The 27,387-nt window shown below is 35.6% G+C and overlaps 1 protein-coding gene across 1 annotated transcript in view; it reads left to right on the forward strand.

Annotated features, from left to right (window-relative positions):
• The first annotated feature begins 1,488 nt into the window (after nt 1–1,488).
• Nucleotides 1,489–27,387, forward strand: part of LOC135130693 (leucine-rich repeat-containing protein 43-like) — an 85,545-nt gene continuing 59,646 nt past the window's right edge. The window contains exons 1-2 of the mRNA XM_064058126.1: nt 1,489–1,942; nt 10,571–10,787. Of these exons, the coding sequence (XP_063914196.1) occupies nt 1,499–1,942; nt 10,571–10,787 (661 nt within the window). The 5' untranslated portion in view covers nt 1,489–1,498. The remainder of the gene's footprint in view (nt 1,943–10,570; nt 10,788–27,387) is intronic.

Below are 27,387 nucleotides of genomic sequence, written 5' to 3' on the forward strand. Positions count from 1 at the left end.
TCACCCTGTATGAGTAATTCTAAAAAATAGGAAAGCATTCATAAAGCACAAGTGTGGATTCATAATATATATTTTACGTATTTTAAATAGACAACGTCATCAATTTTTGATTAACGATTTACAATGCACACAACGCTTGCAAATTTCAGAGGTTTAACAGTTTCAAAGTTAAATTATAAAATGTTGTTACACAATTTTAATTTTTTTCCAAAACTGAATGTCTAGACCCACTTTTTCGCACTCTAAGGGAATTGTAGAGAAAACATGAAAGTAGCTATTTGTTGTATGGACCCTATTATTTACAATACTGCCTTAGCTTATGCTCGGGAAATAACAAACACACTTTGGGTATATAATTCAACCATTGATTTCATCATTAAATAAATTTGTATTGTTGTGTTAAATTTTATACAAGTATTTTTAAAACAATATGGCTTGATCCAACACGGTTGGATGACGTATATCTTCAGGTAGTAACGGAATACAGAGCTTAGTCTAGGGAAAATAAAATTTGTAATATTTAGTTTCGTTTGCTGACGTTATTTTTACGACATCGATTTTATCATCTGCGTTTAATGGGTTACTTTATCATTACTTTCCATTTTTTGCACGGACAGTAGATTAAGCAGCACCGGTCCTGCATACTACTGAATCACTATTTGTTACGACAAGATAAAGAAGTCTTCCAAAGATTGCAATCGGATGGGGGTCATGTGGAGTGACATTCGCGGCTGGATTAGCATAGGTTCAATGAAATCAGATAAAAATAACCACTGATACTGGCACTCAATACACCCGCCAGCCACAATTGATTGGGATACTCTATCACGCTGACGATACCTCCCTCTTTAGCGACTATTTTAAACCGATTGATGGTCCATCTAGAACACAGAAGGGACCTGAGATAACACTGACAATTTCCCGAAGATGATGAGTCATGGATCGACCGAACTCTTCGTCCAATCTCACACATTGTTAAATTAGGGGACGTAAAAAGTAGTGGCGGATCGTCTGCCAGAGATAAAATAAAGACATGTGGTTAGGATATTGGCCAATGGTGGAGCAGGCAGTAAGCCCACCCTGAAAAACCAAATTTCCCGATTCTTTTCAGCAGTGGTCATTATTAAACGCTTTGTTCAGCAAGAAAACCCAGTTAGACCCAATAGCTGCCGAAATCTCTTGTTATATGATCCCGACAATCGTCTCTAAAGCCAGAAGATGTCGCCAAGATAACAAATGAAACAAGCTTCCGGAGGAGGCGGAGACACCAAATGATTGAATTCAAAGTAGAATCGAACCGTTTCCTTTTATTGTAGCCAGTTTTTATAAGGCCACTATTTAAGTATCGCATGCAATAAAAATCTTCCGACGAACTGATTATTTCATCGAGAAAAACAAATTGTTAGTTTTTTTACTCGCTTCCTGCAGTTTATCAAAAATAATACATTTGACAGAAATAGAAATATTTATGTCAGTAGTTGTGACAGTTTAAAAAATCATGGACGAAATTAAAATTGAACAGCCTAAAGTACAAACCAGACTTATTATTCCGCAGGAAAAATATGATTTACTTGTGTGGACCGAACACGAAAAATTATTTCGCGAAAGAGCTGCGTTTAGAAACAAAATCTTGGCTGAAATTCTTGTACCGTTTACGATAGCTCTCCAAGTAAAGCTTCGCAGATCTCTCCTAGGAACTTACTTGGAACACATGAATGAAAATCAGTGGCAAAATGAATTTCTTAACATGAATAAATTAGCTGTTACGGATACGGTTATGGAAAATTTTAGTTCAAAGCAGTGGAAAAAATTTGAATATAATAACAATTATTTACTTGATGAAGTAATGGATGTTTTAAAAAGAACCGTTACAGAAAGTGGCAAAGTGGATTGCCGATTTATTTATGAACGTGCTACCTTTCTCAGATTAGACGATTACCACGTAAGTGTTTTGTTGTTACTTTTAAACTTGTTTCCCCAATTTTACGGTGGTTGTTAAAACATGTCAATACTATTGTATTTGTATTTTTTAAATATACTAATGATGGCATGGTAGTCTATCAGATAGTAATAAGTACCTGAAGCAAAAATCAGTCGGAACGTTATACTTTGCAAACAAATTCACAAGAAAGACATTTACGTCCCGAGCGCGTAAAAGTTAAGGGAGGTGTTGTAATAGAGTCAGAGTCAATTGCATTACTGTTTGCTTATTCGATGAAAATATATGCAGCAAAACACTGAAAGCCGAAACTACGAAAATGGGTTTTCTAAAATTTCTCCAGATTGTCCTGAAATTGCTAAAACACTAATGAAAGTTGGTTGGCTCTTGACATATAGCACATGATATATGTTTAGTTAAACGAAAAAAAGTTTGAAGCATAAAATTTTACAATTTATCCCAAACATTACCTAACAGATCTCTTCGAAATTTTGGTAAAACACCAACTTCGATTTAAATACTACAAAACATTGGCAAAATTATTTGCGCATAACTTCTCACCTCTGAAACAGAACCTTATGCATGTCGTGGTATCTTTTAAATAGGTGCATGTTTAATATGTATTTTAAGATGACTGAATCAGTACAGGTATACTACTAAGATTTAATAAATCTATTGTTTGATTTTTGGGATAGCTTATAAACTGTATGAAATAATTAGAGATCGGATTATATGCAGTTTGCACATCTCATATTTTTGATATGACAAATAAATGCTTTAGTGTATTGACGTAGATTAATTATTGCTTATTTTCCATATTTTGACGTTACCTTGCATTTTTTGTCGATTGGAGCATATTTATGCATATTTATGTATGTGTTACTTTGTCAGTTGAAAAAAAATCCAAACAACTTCTTTTCTTAAAATATTCAGAAAATCCGAAATTGGGTCTGCTATTGTCATAGTCAGCACTTTTTACAGGTCGACGTGAATTGTTTATTAGGAGGCCATAAAATTTTTTTATTTTTCACTCGTATATAATGTTTGTTTTATATCCATGATTTGATAAACGTAAAGCGGCATCTTATATCCGGGGCACAATGAGCGGGCATAAAGAGTTATTATGCCCTCTCATTATGCTCTATTTTGCTAAACCGAATTAAACAAAAATTAAAAAAAAATATTGTTTATTTTTAACTGCTTATTTATTTTTTGACAATTTATTTAATAACGAAGATACAAATTACAATTTACAAACTTGCTATTCATACCAAACTATTCAGGTAAACTTAAACTTTTCGGAGGTGCCTCTGTTGGAATTATTTCTGCCTCTGCTTCCATTCTGCTAGCACCGAATAAAGTATTATATAAAAATCTTGAATTGTGTTCACTCATTCTCCAACTACCTTTACTACATGAAACATTCGTATTTAAATTAATTACAATCATCAAAAAATAACTTAGTTTATCTTCTGAAGTAAATGTCTGTTGTCGGAAGCATCTTTTAGAAATTGCATGACTTGTTCGCCAGTCAAAACTCGGGATTTTTTTGGCACATAACCTTTTGGGTTTTTTATAGAAATATGTCAAACGATGATAATTAGAAATGTCTATGTTGTCGTTTACTCTTAAAGTTGTCTTGACCATCGAGTATTTTCACCATAAGGAACTGGGTGAATATTTTTCTGACTAAAAATGAAGAACACAGTTAAATAATTATTTTATAAACAGAATAACTCACCAATTCTTGGAAGTAAGCCACTTCTTAATCTTCCAATTAAGGAAAATTTTGTATTCTTTTTCATATATGGATCCTGATGTTCCAGGTAACACATTTTCATTGGCTTTTTGCGCTTTCTTCACAATGGTTTCTGGAATTTCACAATATGCACCACGGGCACAACTTGATGTTTATAAATCTCGGGCAACTTACAAAATCTCGGGCCAGAGGCCCTCGATTTTGTAAACGTTGCCCTCGAATATAAACATCTTCTTTGTGCCCTTGGTACATAAATAACCATTATGATTTCTTTTTGATAAAAGTCAAAGAACATCTGACTATCTGTTTGAGTTTTTCTGGTATTTTTGTAAATAAATGTACCTGAAGATTTGTTTGTTGCAGCTTACATCGGTTAGTTTGACTAATTAGAAGGGTGTTTTGTCTGAAGTTATACAAGTTTAGCTAGGTACATGTCGACTAAGCATACAATATCTTATACCTAATATTAGCAAGAAAGATGGGGAGAATCATTTGACAAAATATTTCTAATTCATTCATAAGTAGACATTGAAAAATACCGGTGATAGTAAATTTTGTGAAAAATGTCCAAAATGAAAACAGTTTTAATAAATTCATGGATAAAAGGTTATGATAAATAAACAACAAGTACTTAGTTCAAATTTATCTAAACCGATGCTTAGTGCCAATTGTTCTTCATAAAAAGTTACAAGAACCCTTGTTTCAAAGCGTTTTTAAAAAAATATTGTAAAAATATAATACCGGATGAAAGTAAGCTGGAAAAAAATTATGTACCAAATTTTTACAATGAGACAATTTGTAGTACAATTAAAGAAATTGTAAAAAAACAATTTATATATTTTGTAGTGGACGAAATGTTTGATACTCGCGGGCGTTATATTGCCAATCTACTGGTAGGTTATTTAAGTGGTAAAGAATCGAGTAAATCTTACTTATCTGCGACCTACATGATAATCACTTATTATGACGACTATTTGAGTTATATAATCTTCAATATTGTTTCACTAGTGGTGTAATGAAATTCATTACACAACTCATTTTGATCTTCAAAAATAAATTTATAAATATAGAGATGGAACATCATTTTTAAGTAGGTACATTACAAACAATAAAACAGTTTAGTCGCAACTTTTTTTATTTTCTTTTAATGTATTAATGTACTCCTCCTCCACTGTATTCGATTTCAAGCCTCCATGGTGTTTTACGGGTAAGAGGTCTAGTCCAGAGTCTGCAAGCATCGAAGTGAAAGAGCGTCTGAAGCAATACCCAGTGTACTCTTTAGGATCTGATAAATTAAAAAATGTAGCGATGTTTTTTAACGTATTATTGTACGTTGTATTGTACAAAAACCTTTCCTGTATCCAACAAAAAATCTTCCATGGTAGGTATGCTGAGGACGTAATGCGAAATACTTCCTAATTATTTCCACCATATCAAGCTCCTGGATGCCATCAAGCTTTACAAAAAATTCTCTGGAAATTTTGGTTTTGGTGTTCTGGATTTGTTTATCGAAAACCAATATTTTCTAGTAGCGAGTTAGTGAACTGTTCTTTTCTGCAAGCTCCTGCGATGCCTGTTATCAGTGCAACGTAAGAAAAATATGAATTAAAATAATTTGAGGACATTTTAGGCATATCCTACCTTAGTAAGCAACAACTGCTTATCGTCAGCTTCTTTCAGGAACCTTCCAGTCTCATTTTTCGTAAATATTTTTGACTTCTTGAGTCTGCACATTTCTGATTGCTTTTTAAAAATGCAATCAATTCCTTGCATTTGCTTATGTCAACATTGTTTTTCTTACAAATCGTCGCCTTCAGCATTGAATAGCCCAAATACTGAAGGATTTGTACTTTTTCCACAGATTGTCGAAGTACGCCAGCAAAACCTTCATACTGGTTACATTTTGCATTTGTTTCTAGTTACACCATTTCAAATACCGCTCCTAAATTTTTTCATACTTCAATTTTGATTTTGCTGGTAATAACGCAGATAGACCACTGGTCGCAGCTTCTCCTATATCTGAGGGAACACTCCGCGAGTCATCATAACGTTCGTCTCACGAAAAACGTAAAATTAAGCGTTGTTAAAAACATCCAACTAGTCACCATGGTATCAAAAAATTTATTGCACTTTAATGCCAAATTTAAATTTTTTATAAAATATTTATTTGTATTAGTTTTGTGACTTATCTAAACGGTCGCAGATAAAATGTTGTACATCACTCGTGGGCTAGCGCATATTATACTCTCGTGTGGTTACCACGACTGGTTCTACGCACTCGTAGCACTTGTAATGTAAATAACTAAGTATTATTTGCATGTAAACAATTAGAAAAAAACAACCACCTGACTGTATTAAGATTTATTAATGAATCTTTCATGAGTTTTTTCCTTCCTGATATTGTGCCGACGGAAGATTTTAGTTACCTTGTCCGATGCAGCGGCATACAGGTTTGATTAAGGCCGGTTTTAAACTTAAAATTCTATACCCTAATTTGATTCAAATTACTTGTTTGACGCACGAATTAAATAGAGTTACTGAGAAAATTCTGCAACAATTTTCAACTATAAATTCTCTAATAAGTAATGTTAAAAAAATATTTGTAAAGTCACCTTTGAAGGTGCAAATGTATAAAGAAAAGTTGCCAAGAACTCTACTGACAATCGGACCTGAATCCGTTGTTACCCGATAAGGTACTTGATTAATAAACGTCGAAATTTTTTACGCGGAATATTTCGAACAAATAAAAAATTTGATTTTAGAATTTTTATAAAACATTTTTTGCTGAAGGAATTAGCATTTATTTAAGTGATTATTAATTTCTTTCGGCGACGATTACAAAACTAGAAACATAGTACATGCCCTTGATTAAATCTGTGCAGTTAATTAAAAATTTTAGAACCATTAGTTTATATAAATATTTCAGAAAAATAGGCAAGAGGTAATTAATAAAAATACTGGTTACAAGCTCTTGGAAAACATCGTTTTAATCGAGTCATTAGATACTAATGTACAATTAGGTCCGAATATTATTAGTGCGTTAAAGTACACTACACATATCTGTTGATGTAGAAAGAAGTTTTTCTTCATACAAAATGTTATTGACAGATAGAAGACAAAATTTTACAATGGAAATTTTGAAAAAACATCTGACTATTTGTGTAGTTCTAGCGTATTTATGTTTTATGTAAAAATATGTTATAGGTAATAATTGTAATAATACACATTTTTCGTATTTTTTGTTTATAGTTTATTGTTTTTTTCTTTCCAGATTATCGGAGGTAAATTGCATATGTGCATAAAACCGTTCCTACTTAGTAAAAATTGTGTATATTTCGAAGAAATTGTGTGCATATATGTATATGCGCGTATTTGTGTTATAAATCCGCTCTTTATCAATAGTAGTTCGAAATTCTTAAGTCTGTTTTAGTCTAATACCTAAAACTAAATATAAATTGGCGATGGTTTGCCGTATCATTTGTTTTTGATTTAGTGTATGTTTAATTTTTTGTCATAACAAAACATCATCAATTTGTGTTTAATTAGAATAATTAGGAATACAACAGACTTAAAAATGAAACCATTAATATATAAATCATTCCAGTAGGTTTCTCCCTTAAACGTAATGTTGAAAATAAGGGTAACTTAATGGTACATACACCGCAAAATGAGTATGTCACGCTATATATTTCTAGTACGATATATACTTAAGACAACTCTGAGATGACGTCATAATTTTTTTGAAAAGAAAGAATGAATAGATTTTAATTAACTTTTTTATGTCCATGACAATTTTACTGTACATTGAAAATGTCACTTTTTTGTTTAACAACGAATTCAATAAAAAACAGACTATAAACGACAAAATAAATAAAATTGGAGGTACAAAGATACATTTTTTTTCTTATTTATTTTTAATTAATTTATTAATCTTTTCAAATAAATCTAAAATATTAAAAGGGAACATGTGAACACGGATGCCGTTATCTAAACATTTTAAAATGATGAAACTAAGTGACTAAATGAATTACATATCGAATGCTAGACCATCGACAATTAAAAAAATTGGTCTAAAGAGTTTAGACAGTACTTCCCTCGCTGTCGGAAACTTGACGACTGCATGCCTATTGTGTTTTTTTTCTCATTACATTTTTGTAGTGGGAATTTAAAAAAAAAATGCGATGACGTCATCAACATTTTTGCAAGGACACGTATATCAGTTGGGATAGATGTAGTGTAATACTAAGAATAAAATTATTATATTCTCAAATTTTCGGGAAAATGAATTGGGTCGTTTGAATATTGATTTGTAATAATCAATAAAATAACGAAACAATTTACTCACGTATACCTACGTATCAGAGGCAACTGAAAATCGTGTATATATAAACATTCTTAATTTAAGATGACAGGCGTAACAGCATACGTGAGAGCCAAACAGAGAAACTGTAAACAAAACGACCGTCGGTTTTATTGCTTCGACTTCCGCTTATTATATAAAACATTGGGTTTTATTTTAATTCTTGACGGTGAAATTCACAATTGGTTGATTATAAACATGTCTATTTCACATTCGCGGAATCAAGTGAACGCATAAAACAAATGCAGGTCTGTAATGTTAAAGTCGATGTAAATAAGCGTGCTACCCTTATGTTTCAACCGAGTTTTTCCTTTAACAAATTTTGTGTCTACCAAATTGGGTTGGTTGGGGTGTAATACTAATAATAAGTGTTGCCTTTAATTTAATCAATAAAATAAATTGACTTCATTAATTTTTTTGAACCACCTCTTAAGAAAATCTAAAAAATATGAATGGAATGATAAATCACAAGTACAAACTCATCATATTTTTTGCATTTTAGATAGGATTTATTCAGCAAAATTTAAGGGTGACGTCATCAATTTTTTTAGGAGGGATGAACAAATACATTTTGAACAAAAGTTTACCATGCTTATAATAACTTTAAAATATTCCCAAGATTTCAAAGCATTCGGTTTTGTAATTCCTGATTAAATCGATAAAATAAATTCACGCCTTCATTAATTTTTTTGAGTCACCCTGCATATGCAAATCCAAAAATATGAATGGAATGATAAATCACAAGTACAGACTCATCATATTTTGTACATTTTAGATACGATTTATTCGGCAAACTTTTGAGCTGACGTCATCAGTTTTTTGTAGAAGATAACCAAATATATTTTGACTAAAAATTTATTATGCTCTTTATAACCTTAAAATATCTGCAAGATTTCAAAGCATTCGGTTTTGTAGTTCCTGATTAAATCAATAAAATAAATTTACGCATTCATTAATTTTTTTGAGTCACCCTGTATATGCAAATCGAAAAAATTTGAATGGAATGATAAATCACAAGAAGAGATTCACCATATTTTGTACATTTTAGATATGATTTATTCGGCAAATTTTCGAGCTGACGTCATCAAGTTTTTGGAGGGGATAAGCAAATATATTTTGACTAAACATTTATTATGGCCCTTTATAACCTTAAAACATCTGCAAGATGTCAGAACATTCCGTTTTGTAGTTCCTGATTAAATCAATAAAATATATTTACGCATTCATTAATTTTTTTGAGTCACTCTGTATATGCAAATCCAAAAAATATGAATGGAGTGATAAATGACAAGTACAGGCTCATCATATTTTGTACATTTTAGATATGATTTATTCGGCAAACTTTCGAGCTGACGTCATCAAGTTTTTGGAGGGGATAAGCAAATATATTTTGACTAAACATTTATTATGCTCTTTATGACCTTAAAACATCTGCAAGATTTCAGAGCATTCGGTTTTGTAGTTCCTGATTAAATCAATAAAATATATTTACGCATTCATTAATTTTTTTGAGTCACCTTGTATATGCTAATCCAAAAAATATGAATGGAGTTATAGATCACAAGTACAGGCTCATCATATTTTGTACATTTTAGATATGATTTATTCCACAAACTTTTGAGCTGACGTCATCAAGTTTTTGGAGGGGATAAGCAAATATTTTTTGACTAAAGATTTATGATGCTCTTTATAGCCTTAAAACATCTGCAACATTTCAAAGCATTCTGGTTAGCAGATTAAAAATTAAATTTCAAAATGTTGTTTTATAATTTTGATTTTTTTTTTTCCAAAAATCTGGACGTTTCGGGTGAAAAGTCGATTCAGAGTTGTAAACTACATGTGTAGGACTATGTTATTTTATACAATTGAAAACCCATTTACTATGTACAATTTTGAAGTGACGTCATCGCATTAGTGGTGGGGACGATTAGACAAATTTTGGTTAGCGTTTTACCATCTACATGATATTCTTAATATAAGTACAAAATTTCACAACAATCGGTCGAGTACTTTCGGAGATTATCTGTCTAATAAAAATCCGGGACAACAGACGGACAGACGGACAGACGGACGGACAGACAGACGGAAATGGGAGACCTATTTCTTCGTCTTCTAGGGGTCATGAAAGATCGAGAAAACGTAAAAGTAGAGAGTCGGCCGACGGACTCGATTACAATACTTCCTTTGCTTACGCTCGGGAAGTAAAAATCTATTTAATGTACTTTAAAAACATACTGCACTCTATTTAAAAAGAAAAAGTTCGTTCCTTTCAAAAAATGTCAAATGCAATTTAGTATTATATATATATTCACTTCAAATTGCAAACTTACGTCTCTTCAATAACTGAAAATTTAACACTTTTCCGCTGAATGGGAAACTAGGACACCGGGTATATTATTATATAAATCGTCAAAACTTTACTTTTTTCATTTAAGAGATGCAGTTCTTTAGAAGAAATCATATTGTGTTATCTTTTATTGTATATTCACCAACGTGTAAACATTTTTTTCAGATAAACATGGTCGACGATGGTTTAAGAAGTTTTAAGAATCTTCAAGTGTTGGTAATTTGTGGTAATTGGATAAACGATATATACGGTGTTGTACTTCCTCGAAGCCTGAAATTTCTGGAACTCTACGTAAATGAAATCAACTCGATGGAAAATTTGGCCCCAAAAGCCCCTAAACGTCTGGAGTATCTAGGCTTAGCCAGAAACAGACTAACAAACAGTAAGTTTTTAAATACAAATACTTTAATATTAAAATTAAAAAACTGAAAGCTGCGATTTCTTTCACAGTTGTAAACTCTCAATTTATCGTTACTGAAATTAATGACTCATTAATTAATACATCAAATTCACAATAACTAACACGTTTTCCCCTTTATGTTATGTCATCATAAAAATTATACGATGATGTCGGGTGTCTTATTTTCATGGCGAACAGCGTTTTCGTTTCAAAATACCAATGATATATTCCTCCGTCATTACTCATCATTTCTCAATTAACCAAATTAGCCGCCGCCATCTCTCGTTTGGCCATTACACGGATCCGTAATATCATAGTTCTGTTACTGCTGAGGCATTATCGAGGGTTGGATCGGACCGTAAAAGTTAACCATGCATTAGCCGAGCTTTGTCACTTGCCATAATAGGAAATACGAAAAGTTTTCCCATACTTATTTAATGATTGTTGTATCTACTTGGTCTCTAATTTAGAAAATTTCTTAGCTGTGTTTTTACGTTAATACATCAGTTATAATATCATAATGAAAATGGTAGAAAATTTTTACTTGAGGTATATTTTATCATGCTATGTAGTAGGTAGAACTTTAGTGCTAAAACCAGGATATCTGCAATAATAAAGCTATATTTTTTTAAAAATGTAGTCCTTCGCAGCTCGTCAGTGCAGTCCGTTAATGTTTACCTTTCAATCGAAGATGTTTATTGATTAAAATTAATTTTAAGTCGAAATTTAGGAAAATTACGTTCAAGAATTTGAAATTTATACTAATTGTTAATTTAAGCTCAAGAGCAATAACTGTAAAACACTGTATGGGTGGCAGAAAGTGCGTTCATTCGTGCATTAATATCGTCGGTATAAAAGCCCTTTGCTCATTTATTTTTTATTTTGAAAATATCCACTTTGGTAAATATGACTGTGGTCTATTTCATTTTAACTGTTTTGAGTAATATTCTATATTTTTTAACAAAAATTAATCGTGGTCCACCCTTATTGTAGATTTCTTTACATAAAATTTATGATTCCAAATAAAATGGTTTCCACAGCCGCCATGGGTGTGGTTCTAAATACTTGCGTAATGCTAAAATTAATTCGCTATTTAAGGCTGATTTTACAGATTGACATACTATATGCATAGACGTAACAGTACAATTTTTCGTAATAAAACTCATATATAGTTGCAAAATGGATAATTTTCGCAAAAATATTTGCAAGGTTTAATAACATTATACAGGGTCATTATAAAATACTGTAGTCAACTCACCTATGAAAAACAATTGAAATTTTTCTCGTGCCGCTAATCACCAAAATGATTTCAACTCTTTTGAAATGTCACGAACGTCGAAACAAATCTATCAAATGTGTCAAAAATTGATATGCCAGGTTTGCGGTTTAATTTCATTTTAAATAGACACGAAAATACGCCAGGCCAGAGCATTAAGGGTTGCAGTGTTATCGAGCATTTGTGAACGCCACTGCAATACATTTCAGTTTCAAAAATTGTAAATTGTCAGAAAAACGTTTAAGGGCTTTGTCATGAATTACACCTTGGAAAGTCGATTGGAGTTGAACAGAATAAATCATCTGGTCTGTTTTGCAAAGAAGCAATAATTTTTCAAATAATGAAATCCAAAAAGTGAGGTTAAATTTGCCGAAACCAATGAACACGGTAATTAATTAAAAAATTACATTTTTATAGGTACCCTGAAGGTAAAAATTGTGAAAAATCACGTAATGGACAATGGCAGAGCAAGTCTTATCACAGTTAACGAACACTACCACTGTTTTAAAATGACAATGAGTACCTAATGCACCCCACACATGGGGTAGCTTCGTACAGAGTGTGGGGTACATTCGTACTTAGTGGGGAACCTTCGTACCCTGTGATAAAAATGTCTTTTATATGATAAATTAGCGTTTATTGTTTATTTATTAATCAGTCTTAAATATAAAAATAAAAGTTTCTTCTTTATCTTTATAGGAATTAACTAACATAAGAGATACTATTGCACGTTGTATATAGACAAATCTTTTGCGAAGCTGAAGATTTTAGCCGTTCTTGCTGTTAAAGCAGATTTGGGTTGCGGCAGTATACATACAATATCTGATATGTCAACACTTCCTTCATCTTTAGTATCGGGAAAAATAAATTTCCAGGTACCCGGTTTCTTTCTTAAGAATGAAATGCTATATTCAGTAAGGCTGTATTTTGTTACCACCTGCCCAACATAATGTAAAGCGGTCTTTTTTTTTTCGAACTTTACCAGCACAAAGCATTCTTCTTTTATATCTTCCGATATGACTGGAGTCTCAGTCTCAATATCAGATCCTTCAGATATCTCTTCGATGGGAGAACAAGAACTTTCTCTGAAACTTACGTCAGTCTCATCATCACTATCCGTCTCTATAGTTTTCTTCTGTCTTTTTGATTTAAGTGTTAGATTTGCATCTGATAGCAAATTTAATGCGCGCTTTATCTCCTTAGCTCTTTGTTTTCTCTCTTGCTCTTGTTTTTTCAATTCTTTGGCTTTTTCAATTTCTTCAAGTATATATTTTTCGGGCGTATCTGTGTATATCCGTGATTTTCCTGGCTGTTTTCCTTTCTTCGACCTTGTGATCGTTCTCGTATCTACTTTAGGGTAGGGTCGGATAATTTCTGGCGTTATTAGTCCTACAACTGATGTAGATGGTGAATCAAGCGGCTGTGACAGCAAAGAGGGTGATGTAGGTACTCCTCTCGATGCTAGATCTTGTTGACCAATATCTATATCTTCAGATATGGATTGTGACATATTCACATCTTGGCCTGTGGAAGTATCAGAATGGTAAACCTGCACGGGTGTAAAATCCTCGTCACTAAAAGCCAGTTTGTTAAATGGCCATATTCCAATCTTTTCAAAGCCACTTATAATATTTTTGCAATTGAATGATTCAAAATAAGCTATTTTGGCCAGTTTGGGAATGTTATATATACTTAGCGTTTTACTCGGGTTATTCACATGCCAATCATTAAACGCTGTCTTCAGTTTGGTCTTGAATGGCCCAAATACTGCCACATCCAATGGTTGGAGACGGTGTGTTGTGTGGGGTGGAAATGACAGATAAATAATGCCGTTATCACGGGCATACTCCACTGCTTGAATTGTGACGTGGCTTTCGTGGTTATCGACCAGAAGTAAAATCGGGTTATCTTTAGAGCAGGATGTATTCCTTTTCATATGTTTCAGTACTTCCAAAAATATACTGGAATTTATCCAGCCACTTTTAGTAGCAACTCCCAGGCTACCTTCCGGAGCACCAACCAGAAAATAATCTTTGAAATGAACTCTTGGAAAGATAAACAGCGGCGGAATTGTGTTACCACTTGCTGCAATAATTCCTCCAAATGTGACAAGTTCACCTCTTTCCGCCGAAACAAGTTGGCCAATTTGCTTTTGCCTTTTCTCAGCCAATACCTTTGGCACAGTCATCACAGTAGATATCCCTGATTGACCTGATTCATCGAAATTATAAATGCGATCTGCAGTAAATTCATATTTTACTAAAACTTTTTCTAAGTTCTTGAAGAAGTCATCTACGGCAGTTTTGTTAAAGCCATACGATCTTGCTGCACTGGTGTTTTCTGGTTTTCTCAAGCTTAAATTTTTGTTCCACCTGCGAAAACTGTCCAGCCAATCTTTGCCTGCCATTCTATTACGATTCCAGCTAGGTGGATAATGCAGTTGATTAGCTTTTGCAAATTCGTATGCCAGTTTTCTCACTTGTGCAATCGTCAGGCCATAGTGCATTTTGGAGCAGTCCGTGATGTACTTGTTCAAGAGAGTCTCTTCTTCTGTAGTGAACACTTGATTCGACGCAAACTTAGAACTAAAAATACGCGCTGGCATGCTATCTTCTTTTTGGAGAGTAACTTTTTTATGGAACTTCGATAAACGAGTTGCCAGGGTTGTCGGTTTCACACCATATTTTTGAGCGGATTTCCTAATAGATAAAGTTTTATCTAAAACTTCCTTCATCGCTGACTTCATTGTATCTTCATCTACCTCGCCCGTTCTAATCCGCTTTTTTTTATATATTCGTGGCATTATTCTGTAATAATAATATTCTCCTTGTACAAACTTTTCAAATGCATCAGGGGTACATTCGTACAGTACGAATCTACCCCACTGGTAACAGTACGAATGCACCCCAAACCAAATAATCAACAAATTAATTTAAAATAAAAATTACCTTTAAGCATATCCCAACATGAATGTTTATATAATAAGCTAAGACATCTGTCCATAAACCAGTGTAAATTACGTTTAAAATTAGAGGAAAACTGTAAGATATATACGCAGTCAAAGTTGAAAGCAAAAAAGTGTATCACATTGTCGGTATCTAATCGTTTTGCTTCTGGTCAAAACAACATTTTGTAATTTAACGAACGGCACCGTGGTAAGAAATTTGAAGCATGTTTAGTAGGTTCTCTATCTACTACTCTATGTTAAACAGTGTTTTTACAACGTCCTCACATTTCCATCATGAATATTTGCTCTGATATGTAGAATAATCTCAGTAGAAATATATAGATTCATGTACCTCTATATTAAATAAAACTTACAAGTTAAAATTTGTTACTTCTTTTAATTAAAATAACAATGAAAAAAAAATACAAAAACAAGCATGGTCATCGAATTTCTGTAACTCGAAATAATTAAGAAATGTTCCACAAACAATTAATTAAATTGCCGAAGAATACATGAGGTTGGATAGAACATGTTTATGTAAAGGTGGAGCGTTAGCAGCAAAATCAACATTCCTACTTTTGTTATTTGGGTTAACTATTGAATTTTGGAACTGCGTTTTTGTACTTTTGATTTTAATTTGTTTTGCAATTTTAGATAATGTGTCTCCGTGTGTGGAATTCCCAGTAAAATGATAACATACGATTTGCTTCCATCGTAAGCTTACTAGTGATGGGAAAAACTGCTACTTCTCTGGAACGGTGACTGACTGTTCCTGTGACACCACAGTAACAGTTACAAATAGCAGCTACTTTCTGTCACTGTTCTTCGACCAACAGCGCTCAGCCTTATTGTTCCAAACGTTATTCTGGGAATAACAACAGCACGAAACCTTTATGTATGAAGACTTGAGGCAGAGTTTTAATGTATAAATCCGTTTTATTTAAGTAAAGAAAGTATGTTATACACTTTATTTTTTTCTATAATCAACACAAAAAGTAAGGTATTTCATTTTGTTATAAAGTATTTTTTCCACAGCACTTTTTATATTTGTTAAAAATGTAACCAAACGAAAACCAAAAACGTTGTTTAAAAATGTTTTTCATGGGCATAATTTAACTTGATGACATACTTGACTTAGATACTGGTACATTAGCGGACATTGACTATTTTTTCTGATATGTAATATATATAATAAAGCACGTACTGAAAGTGTCGATTACCATCCACATGTGATATCAAATGTCTGCAATGGTTCCAAGCCGTCACTGAATTGCATATATACAGTTCCAGCAGGTTAGGTCCACGTATTTCTGTGATTCGACTCCGCTGTAATACAAGTGACTGTTCCTCAGAGTAACTGCTACTTTTAAACGTGTGTCACCACGAGGAACGGTGACATGTGAGGAACAGTGACAAAGTAGCAGACTGTTCCTTCACAACCCAACACTAAAGCTTACACCTCCTAACATAAAAAACAAAACATGGGTAGCGACTTCATTTAAATTTGTTAATGTTGTTTCCCAAAAGTAATGAGGAACGTCGACAGTATTCTTTACCTGGATTGATTGCTGCTTCGTCTAAAAATAAACAATAATCTCTTTCCTAATCATTAAAATTTTGAATTTTGATTGTTAAATAGGTAAAAAGTTCATGTAAAACTCCTGGTAAAAACAGTATGTGCTGAATTTTACGGCACATGGTTCTACTTGAAGGTAACGGAAAATTTATATTCAAAAGATATAGTTATGTCCTGACGTTCCACAGACAAATTTTTGTTTTAATGGCTTCTTCTGTTGTTTTATTGTTCCAGCGTTTTGGTAGTGTACATTTCACACTTAAATTTTGAATTTGCTTTTCGTTGAGAATCCCTTTTATAGTTCTGTTTTATGCATCTTCCTTATTTTTGAAATTTATTACTTGCCCTTCTAAACTAGAAATGTTTGCTTTCAAAACATTAATTTCTTTTTCAGCACCACGCGTTATTTTTTCTTGTAACTTTTTTTCATTTGCAGTTTTTTGATGAAGTTGTCTTTTTCGAAAATAGTCTGTTGAACTTCATCAATAACATTTTTTTTTTGCCAAGAACCGGTCATTTTGACGTAAATTCAGCCACATCATAAATTGTTGGAATTGCGTTCTCACATATTTTACATTCACTTGAAAATATAAATATAAAATTCTCTTTTTTGAAGTGAACCTGTTGACCAAGGATTAGATGGAAAATACAATTTTGGACAACAACCTCGCAAATGTAAGCCCTTTTGCGAATTTTTCAAGATGGATGTTGCATGTGTTCTTTCCATTTGTTATCTAATATCTTGTTTTTGGGGCCTTTAAACAATGAGAAACCATTTCCTTCTGTATTTCTACAATTTCGTACACAACAGACGACGACTATTCTCTTCCACGTCTATGTACTAAATGACAATTACAAACTGTCAAAACATGACTCAAAAAAGGCATCCGTAGCCAGCATAGTAAAATAAAATTTACCATTAATTTTGACGTTTCGTGTCACAACTCTTTTCAATTATAATATAACAAGTGATATGATTATTATCGATAATATTTCGAGTGAAACCGAGCTGCAGATTCAACGAGTGCGAAGCACGAGTTGAATGTGCTGCTTCGGTTTCACGAGCCATATCTTCGATTATTAATCATATCACGAGTTATATTCAACATGAGAATATAATAAATGAACACATTTTTTGATAATAGAATTGATTTCATCGTTTTGAGCTTGCCCCCAACGTTGGCAAGCCATAAAAGACAAAAAAATTTATGAAATTCTAAAATTTGTCAATTTGACAGTTTTTAAATTTAGGTAGCAACAGACCACAATAAGGCAATAAAATTATTATCGCTGTGATAGACATGTAACTAAGGGCATGAACAAATTCTATTGGAAGAAATGCGATCATGTGATACATGAATTATATTCTCCAAAGTATATCTAGGGTCTCTAATCCCTACAATAGGTGAAAACATTACCTTCAGCTTTGCAGTTTTTAGATATCTGAAACATGCCAGATCTGCATAACAGGAATGTCAAAGAGGTTCTACCCAAAACACCCCCACATGGCGATCCTAATATCAAGATTTTTCAAAATTTTTATAACAAAAGATGAAAAAACCAATAAAATTTTAGGAGCATAGTGTTAAGAGTTCTGTAGATGATTACGAGACCTCTTGAAACAACAGAATGTTTAATAAAGATTTTTAACCTTCCTAATAGTAAAATTACAATTATTACTAAACAGTAAGTTGAAATAAGTTTTAAAATAAGAGAATGCAACTAACACCGAAAGAAAAATGAAAGTTACTGAAAATAAAAAACTTTAATGCAGTACCTACATACACTTTCTACATTTAATTTTGTTTATTGATCACATTCATTTACTTGAAAACGTATTGGGCCTATGAATCGTCGTCTGGAAACAGCTAACCACACACCAACCTTCATTGCGTGTGATGGTGTTTCTTCAAAAGCGTGAGTATTTTCTATACACCAAATTCTGAAGTTCTGTCAGTTGACATAGCCTAACAGATGAAACCAGGCTTCATCAGAAAAAAACGACAAATCGAGAATCCCGTTATCGTCCATATCAGCTTGAAACCAACGACAATACCCAACGCGGCGAGGAAAATCAGCTGGTTGCAGCTCCTGAACCAACGAAATCTTGTATGGATGCATATGTAACTTCTCTTTTACGATTTTCTGACATGTGCTGTATGGTACTCCGGACAGTAAAGATTTTTGACAAAGCTTTATTCGGACTTTGTTCCATTCTCATCCTTAAATCTTCAACAACGTCTTCACTAACTTGAGGTCTCCCCGTCGGTTTTCACTTAGAAACGCTACCAGTGTCGTTAAATCTGGCCATAATTCGCCGTATAGCGTCTTCAAAGATTCTTCATCAATGACAACAGAACATTTCACCAGATACTCGTTTTTAGACGCCTCCACAGAGTACACTCCATCCCCATCCTCATTTAACACCCCATTACGGTAATAGGGCATGATGATTGCTCCAAAGAACTAAAAAAATCATTTGTAACACTGGCCATAGTTATTCCTTTGTGTTCATTACCTGAGATTATTCCACAATGATCTGCAGTTTTGATAAAAACTGTTTTTTGAGACATTTATTAAAGTTCTAACAAAGGGGAAGACAGCAAAAATGAAAACAAGACAAGTCAATTAACGCACAAAATGTGGGAAAACGTACCAGTAATCAGTACAAACGAAAAAATTATTGACATCTGACAGAATTTGATGAAGCGTTGAAACAGTACAACCGCTAATGTCATACTAATGTGGCGTTAAAAATAAAAATTCCAGTATTAGTGTAATTCTTTCCACAAAACTGAAAAAGGCGGCACACAATGTCACCAAAGTCATGGCCTTCTTCGACTACAATATTTTATAATGACCTTGTATTACTTACCATTGCCGGATGATATCAACCTTCGTGGCGCAATGGGTTTCTGGAGAAACGGCGATCCGTGGGTCATGGGTTCGGTGTCGAACCTTTCCTTTTCATTTCTTTCGCTTACGCTCGAAAAGTATTGTAATCGAGTCTGTCCGCCGACCCCCAACTTTTACGTTTTCTCGACCTTACATGAACTCCTAGAGTACGAAGAAATAACTCTCCCGTTTCCGTCTGTCTGTCCGGCTGTCCGTCTGTCTGTCTGTTCGTCTGTCTGTTCGTCTGGCTGTCCGTCTGTCTGTCCGTCTGTCTGTCTATCTGTCTGTCCGTCCGTCTGTCCGTCCGTCTGTCCGTCTGTCCATCCAAGTTAATATACATGTCCTTGTTTTTTATTGCACTGGTAATACGCTGTGACTACTTGTCTTTTGTGCTATGACTAGTATTATCTATGTTGATGACGTCGTCACAAATTTTTTATTGATCAAATTAAGAACCAGTCACCCCATTTTCTCAAAAATATGAAGAATACGCACGTCTTTATATAATAATGATAAAATAAGAATTATAATATTCAGAACATTTTGTTCGATTGTGGTTTAATTAATAGTTTTAGTCCCGTGTTTTGAGAAGACAAACTCATTCAAATCAAACTAATTTATACGTGACATTCTTTCGATGTATATACATAAATATAAACATTTGAGCGTCAGAGTGCTATTACCTAGTGTTGAAGTACAAGGGTTGTTAGAAATTTTAAGTTCAACATAGCGAGTCATCAGGATCTGACAACGGATCGTCAGTCAGTAGCGTAACATTCACACTTAAGAAAGGAGTGATTTTAAAATTTATTTATATTTCCCGAGCGTAAGCGAATCGATCCAAAACAAATTCACGAAAAGTTTCTGCAGGTGCAAAATCTTCCTCTGAGGACTTGTTAGGGTCGTATGGATATATGCCGGCTGCCCTGAATCCTGAAATTCCCTTGTCCATCGTTGCCACCTTTAGATATGTATGCTTGATTGAATAAGCTAAGAACATCATACACCATGATTTTTTGATGAACAGTTGCGATCATATGAGAATCGTAAACTGCAAAAAGCGCCTTTTTTAAGCGTTCAAAAAAAAAATTAAATCCAATGGTTGAAGGTGATTTGAGGTATGAAGTGGAAGTGAAAAGAGGACGATGTAATTCTCCTTGCAGTGGCAATATCTAAAGATATGTGGCTTCCATGATTATCTAATATCACCAAAATGGGATCATCTTTACTAGCTGTAACATATCCTTGAAAATGTTTAATATCCTTTATCAGAACAAGTATAAAGGCAGCCAACAGGTCCCCCTTTTGCCACTTGTGGAGACATACGTTTCCTGGGATATATTACGATTGGTGGAACGTTGTCACGGCTTCACTATTAAAAGACATTATACGATTAATGCTAGTGTCTCCTGGCTGACGAAGCGTTATTTGGCGATTTTTTTTCAAAAAATCGTACCCAATCTTTCCCAGCAAGTTTCAGATCTGCATTAAATTTATGAGGAAGATGATTGGCTTCAGCATACTCAAATACAATTTTCCTTAACTCACGTTCTACCACACCATAAAACAGATTTCCCAATTTTATAACATATTCTTGCTCTTTGGTAAAAACAGCACTTCTACCTAAACAGTAATCTTCTTATCAGTCTTACGCTTGTAGTTTCGAACTATTTGCAACGTTGAAAATAAAAAATAAAACATTTTACCGTTTGGAGTAGCTACGGGGTAATTTCAAGAATTTCTACGTGATATTACCCCATTCGGAGTTTCTATTATACCGGGTGTCTAGAAAATGGCGGATTAACTCTCCCTACGCTCCTAACAATCAACTGGTGAGTCTGGGAAAAATAGTAAAAAAAAATATTGAAACGATTCGTTTAAACGTAGATCCCACGTCGGGCCCTAAATGGTAGTATATGCACAATTCCAAAATTATAAGCGAGCACCGCGAAAAACATATGCCTGGAATTAACTCCATGCGTGGCATTACCCTGCTCTCCCCTACTTAGCTACACATATGCAATTCACACTGGTCATGGCACTGGTAATTAATTCTTATACAATTTAGGCTTCAATTCAATACACTCACCCGCTTTACGACCTTTTCAAGTATTCAGTATCTTACGTTTATGACCACCAGATTCCCAAAAAAAAAAAATTGAAAACGTATCATTTTGAAACCCTGATGTTATTACGAAATCTCTAATCTCCAATTACAAACGGATTAGGCGGCATGACTCTGGAAAGATGTACTATTAATCACTGAACTATTCTAGCCATGTAGATTTGTCTAATATGTTTTCGCAGAGGCGATGTTAAAAACAAGAATCGCGAAAGCAAGGAAATAATAATTGAGTTTTGATGTTGGATTGAAGTTGATCCGGCATTAAGTTTGATTAGTGTCATTGTCTGTTCGTTGCATTTGTAACTAAAAGTGGTGGAACGTCACCCTTCTAATAATGTAAGCTGGAGTATGGCGTTATTCAGTACAAAAATTCGCCCGATCTAATAAATAATAATTAAAAAATAAACGAGGCGTATTATATCAAATGTCACCTGGGTGTCGGAAATTTTTCACAGAACATTTGCACACATTTCATTTTATGCGAACGTAGTGGCTTTCGGACACAACCCGGTGGACCAACAAAGTCTGACAAAACGAGATAAAAGTTTATACAACCCCTTTACGAGGCCATAATAATTAATAATACGGACATGCGGGTCCGCATTCGCAACATTAAATCATAATATGTTTATATGACCGTTGTGTTAATAAGTGTTAGTCTGGCGCCCGAACGGCCAATTCGTCGGTTACGTTCATAGGTGAACTTGTGGGTGGCTAATAAATCTGCACACCTGCCGCTGCTTGACGACAAAATATTTCAATTTTTATGATAATGGCCAAACCAATATAACTACTTATATGTTCTACTTTTACAACTTGGCATGACAATTTTTTTAGGAAATTTCAGGAGTTTAGAACGTGTATAGATGGTAATATTTTACGCTACACGCAACAATCAGGAAAATAAGAATTGCCAGACATTTCCCTGAAGTAAATAGTAGTTTATTTTGTACAAGAAAGATAAACAAATATATTATTATTGCTACAACCGGGAGCAAGTACCTACATGAAAATACAACGAAGCCATGCCTCTGTTTCGAACAGAATTGTTTATTGTAATAGAAAGTTTAACAACAACTTTTTTTTCACAATCGGGGAATAATATGTACGTACATTGATGGTAGTAATGATGTAATGGAAAGACGCTCTAAATGTTAGATTTGTCTGCTACTGGTCATTAATCTCTTCCAAATTCTACAAAACTTAGTGACTACTGATACACATACTATTCTGATTATCTTATTGGAGTCAAATTATCTCAATTAACATGATCAGACTATTCAAGAAACATACAAACAACATATGGAAAATTAACGACTCAGTTAAATTGAAAAATTTTAGATTTTTAGGTGGCTGAAGTCAAAATGTTCAAATTTAATTTTTATTATTAATTTCGTAGACAACTGCACCATTTTTAAATTTTATTTGATATGTGTGAGTTAAATTATTTGTATCAGAAGTGACAGTGTCAATGCTTTTCATATCATCAAAATTATGTCTGCTGATTGTAAAATTGAACTTTGTGAGTAGGTACTGTTCAGTCCCAGTATAATTTCTAATCAAATGGCAATAACTCCGATTTTAATTAAATCATGATTTGAAGACTCTGAGTAACTATATGCCCTGATGAAGCAATAAAACAAGATTCGAGATTCCAGAATAGTACTTAATTGTTTTACTATTATTACTGGCCGTGCCTGACTACCTGTCGTTAAATTTGCATGAAGATCACCATCATCATCATTATTATTATTATTATTTTATTATTTTATTACAACTACAATTTGGGGGGCATTTCACGTAATTCACGCTAGGACAATGTGGTACACAAATAGGAGTTAGTCACCAGACACACGATGTTTGATATCTCAGTATTATTACAGATACAAAAATAGGTCGAAGTCTAGTTCGACAGAACTTCCCTCGCTTCTAAAGAACAAGTCCAACAAATCCCACTTCCTTGAAAATTTATAAAATTAGATTTTGCTATGTTTGTTTTGTGATAACCTCTATAAAGTAAAACCAACGGCATAAATAACACTCCCACAGCCCCTAGTATGGATTTCCTGTAGAAGGCTACCGCTGGACACTCACGAAGAATGTGCTCAGCTGTTTCCTCTTGTTCATTGCATCCACGACAGATTGGATCTGTTGCCGGGCCGAAAGGTTGCAGTTCGGTGAAATAAAACAACGTTCTTTTTTGGGAAAAGGAGGCCTCTGGACCTCAGCAGAGTCACCGGCAGCGCCGGCGACAGCCGAGTTCTTCTTGTGGATCTGCCTCGGGTTGGGATTTTGTTTCTATAACGATAAAATATCGGTATTTACCGATAAAATGTGGTCGTGTTTTTCTTTCGCATCTAAAATTTATATTTTCGTCCTTGTCATTTATCACTTCGTTATCGCTTCGTATCGTATCGATAGAAACAAAATCCCATCCTTGCTCTGTTTCTCGGTTCCGACTGCTGCAAGTCTTTTTTTTTTTTTAGTGGAGGGGAAATGTCTACGCAGACCACCGTAATGGTTCTTGGCCTCTTCTGCGGCCTACGGTGGTACTGGGGGAATGGTTACCGCCCTAAAACCCCTCCTTCTTCTGCTCGGGTACCAGGACATTGTCCGTTACACCCATGACGCGCATCTCGGTAGACACAGCGAGAGCTGCGCTACCGAGCTCGGTTGAGCTCTTGATTGCCTATGAGTTGGCCCGCATCGTCGGCTTTTCCTCGCGGTTCCTGTAGCCGGTGGAGATCTGCAACAGAAAAAGTGCGCTATGCGCTGACGTTAGTTGTGCAACACCTTGGAGGCGATGCGGTCGGGGAGTGGGGGAGGCTGGGGAAGGCCGGTCGGTGGAGACGGCAGGTGGCGTTACTTGCCGATTTGGTCTTCAAGCAGCGCCCTACGGGGCCGCTTGCGACTGGGGGGAGCTTCTTCGTCGAACTCGTAGTCGACGGCTTCTCGCACCAGGGGGTTGGTGTGTTCTTCAGCTTTTCTGAAGGATCGGAGGGCGATTTCGTGCAGGAACTCCTTCAGCGGTGGGAGGCTGGCCTCTCGGAGCAGTTGGGCGTTTCTGACGAACCAGGGGGCTTTGAAAATCTGTCGGAAGCTTTTCGTCTAGATGACATCCAGACGGTGGAACTCTGATTTGGACGGTTGGTAGCTCCAGGCCACTGAAGCATAGGACATGGTGGGGCGAATGATTGTGCGATACCGCAACAACTTGTTCCTGATCGATATCTTACTGCGCCTGCCGATTAACGCAGACAACGAACCCTTTATCCCGTTCGTTTTGGCTACGACGTAGTCAATGTGCGGGATAAAAGTCAGGCTTTGTCAATGATGATACCTAGGTATTTTGCTTGGCTCCGCCAAGGAATGACCCGGTTAAACATCGTGACATTTCCTGCTGGCCCAATACGTCTTTTCGAGATAAGAAGCGCCGTGCTCTTTTCTGGACTGACTGTAATGAGCCAACGTTTGCACCACTCCTCCAGCGCTTCGACGGCCCCCTATAAGTAGGAGGTTACGAGATGCGGCGATTTGGAGCGTGCAAAGATAGCCGTGTCGTCTGCGTAGATGTCGAGGCTAGTTCGAGGGGGATTGGGTATGTCCGCGGTAAAAACCGCGTACAGGAGCGGGGAGAGCGCCGAGCCCTGGGGGACTCCGGCGCTAATTGGATGATCCGCAGATAAAGCGTTACCAATGCGTGCTTTAAACGTGCGGTCATCCAAAAAGGACTGAATGAGCTGCATCATCGCCAGCGGCACGCCTGCCAGATGAAGCTTGTAAACAAGTCCATCATGCCAGACGGTATCGAAGGCTTTGGTAACGTCGAGAAAGACCGCACCAGTCAATTGTTTCCATTCAATTGATTTTGCGGCGAATTCTGCTACTCGGAGGAGTTGGTCGGAGGTGGAGTGTTGGGGGCGAAAGCCGAACTGTGCATCTGGGATGACGCCTAGATCGTTGACGATCTCGGCTAGTCGTTTCCGAATCACTCGCTCAGCGATTTTTCCCACGGACGAGAGGAGGCTGATGGGGCGGTGGTTTTCCGGAAAAATGTGATTTTTACCGGGTTTCGGGATGAAGATGCTGCTGCGAGTCGCAGCTCTGGCGCTCTTTTATCCGTGCTGCCGCACGTACAAGAGCTGAATCCAGGCCGCCGATTGGCTGGTACGACTCGCGACAACAACTCCAACTTATTTCGCGCTTTCTTCCTCCGGTAACATAACAAAGTTCTACATTATTCCTTCGCATTACATACCGTAGCGTTTGTCTGCACTCCCAGCCCAGCCTGGATCGAACCATGCAGCTGTCCAGAGCTAGTAGTGCCGATTTGCTATCAGTACTTAGCCGTATTGATTTGTTGCCGATTTCACATTCAGCAATTATTCTAGCTTCCAGCATTATTCCCATCAGTTCTGTTTGTAAGACAGACGTATCAGTGCCGAGTGATTTGTGCGTACAGTTCTTCGGAGTAGATACCGGCTCCTAAAGCACTATCTGTTTTGGGATCATCGACATAGATATCGATGTCGACTCCTCCTTCTGAATTATCATTCTTTGATATTCTATATGTTTTCTCATATATTAATTTTGTGCCCAATCGGTCACAGCCCGTCTTTAACAAAGGTATTCTGTTGAACGCCTCTGTCAAGATACGAGTGTGCTTTGTTATGCGGCCTTGCTTGTTCCATACTCCCAGAGAGTCAAGTCTTAGAAACGTCCTCATTGCCGCTTCCTCAGTGTAAAGGTTAAGAGGTGCTAAGCAAAGAAGTGTCTCCAGAGCAGCTGTGGGCTGTAATACTGAGATACGCTATTCTCCGAACGTGTTCAAGTTGCAGGGCTGTTATTTTTTGTTTGGCTCTGAGTCCCTAAACTAAAGCTCCGTAACACAGTATCAGTCTGACTATTGCCGTATTGATCCATAGGGCGATCTTCGGGTTTAAACCCCACGACTTTCCGAGCCGAGCGTGTTTTTTTCCACTTTATCATCTACATGCTTCTTCCAGTTCAGTCACCAGTACAATACAACTCCCAGGTATTTGACTTCGTTCGAAAGTTGAAGCGTTGAATTAAATATTTTTGGCATCTGAAGTGTGCCAATTTTCCTTCTCCTAGTAAGCAGGATTAGTTTCGTGTTCTCTCCATTTAAGAAGAGGTTGGTACACCAATACTCGCCTATTGCTTTTGCAGCCTGTATTATTTCACATAATGTCTCTGCGTTTTTTCCTGTCAGCAAAATGACTAGAAGCTGACAACGACAGTGTCCCACAGTACAGGGGAAATACTTCTCCCTGGGGACATACCCTGTCTACAACAACCTCGATCTTAGTGCCACCTACATTAATCCGTACTTCCCTATTCCTCAGCATACCGGTCACCCACCTACTCAGGATGGGGCTCACGTCGTACTCTTGTAAGGCTAGTCCCATGCTTGTGACAGTCGTTTTATCGGACGCCTCTTCAATAACCAAGAACATTCCTAAGGTGGAGAGTTTGTTCTCCATCGCCCACTCTATACGATTTACAACTCTGTGTAAGGACGTATCCGTAAATCTTCCTGGGATGTAAGCATGTTGGTTCCGATGTAGAGGTTGGTTGTTTAAGGCGGTCTCCCGAATCTCTTTTTCGCTTAGTCTTTCTAGTAGTCTTTCTAGCGTTTTCAGCAAGAATAGTGTTCAGCTAATTGGTCTGTAGGATTTAGCCAAGGTGCTATAACATCATAAACACAAATAACACACAACGCGAGAGAAAAAGAAAGAAAAA

Source organism: Zophobas morio, unplaced genomic scaffold (assembly GCF_036711695.1).
Source record: "Zophobas morio isolate AGI-343-1 ecotype UQ-CSIRO unplaced genomic scaffold, CSIRO_AGI_Zmor_V1 ptg000017l, whole genome shotgun sequence".
NCBI lineage: Eukaryota > Metazoa > Arthropoda > Insecta > Coleoptera > Tenebrionidae > Zophobas > Zophobas morio.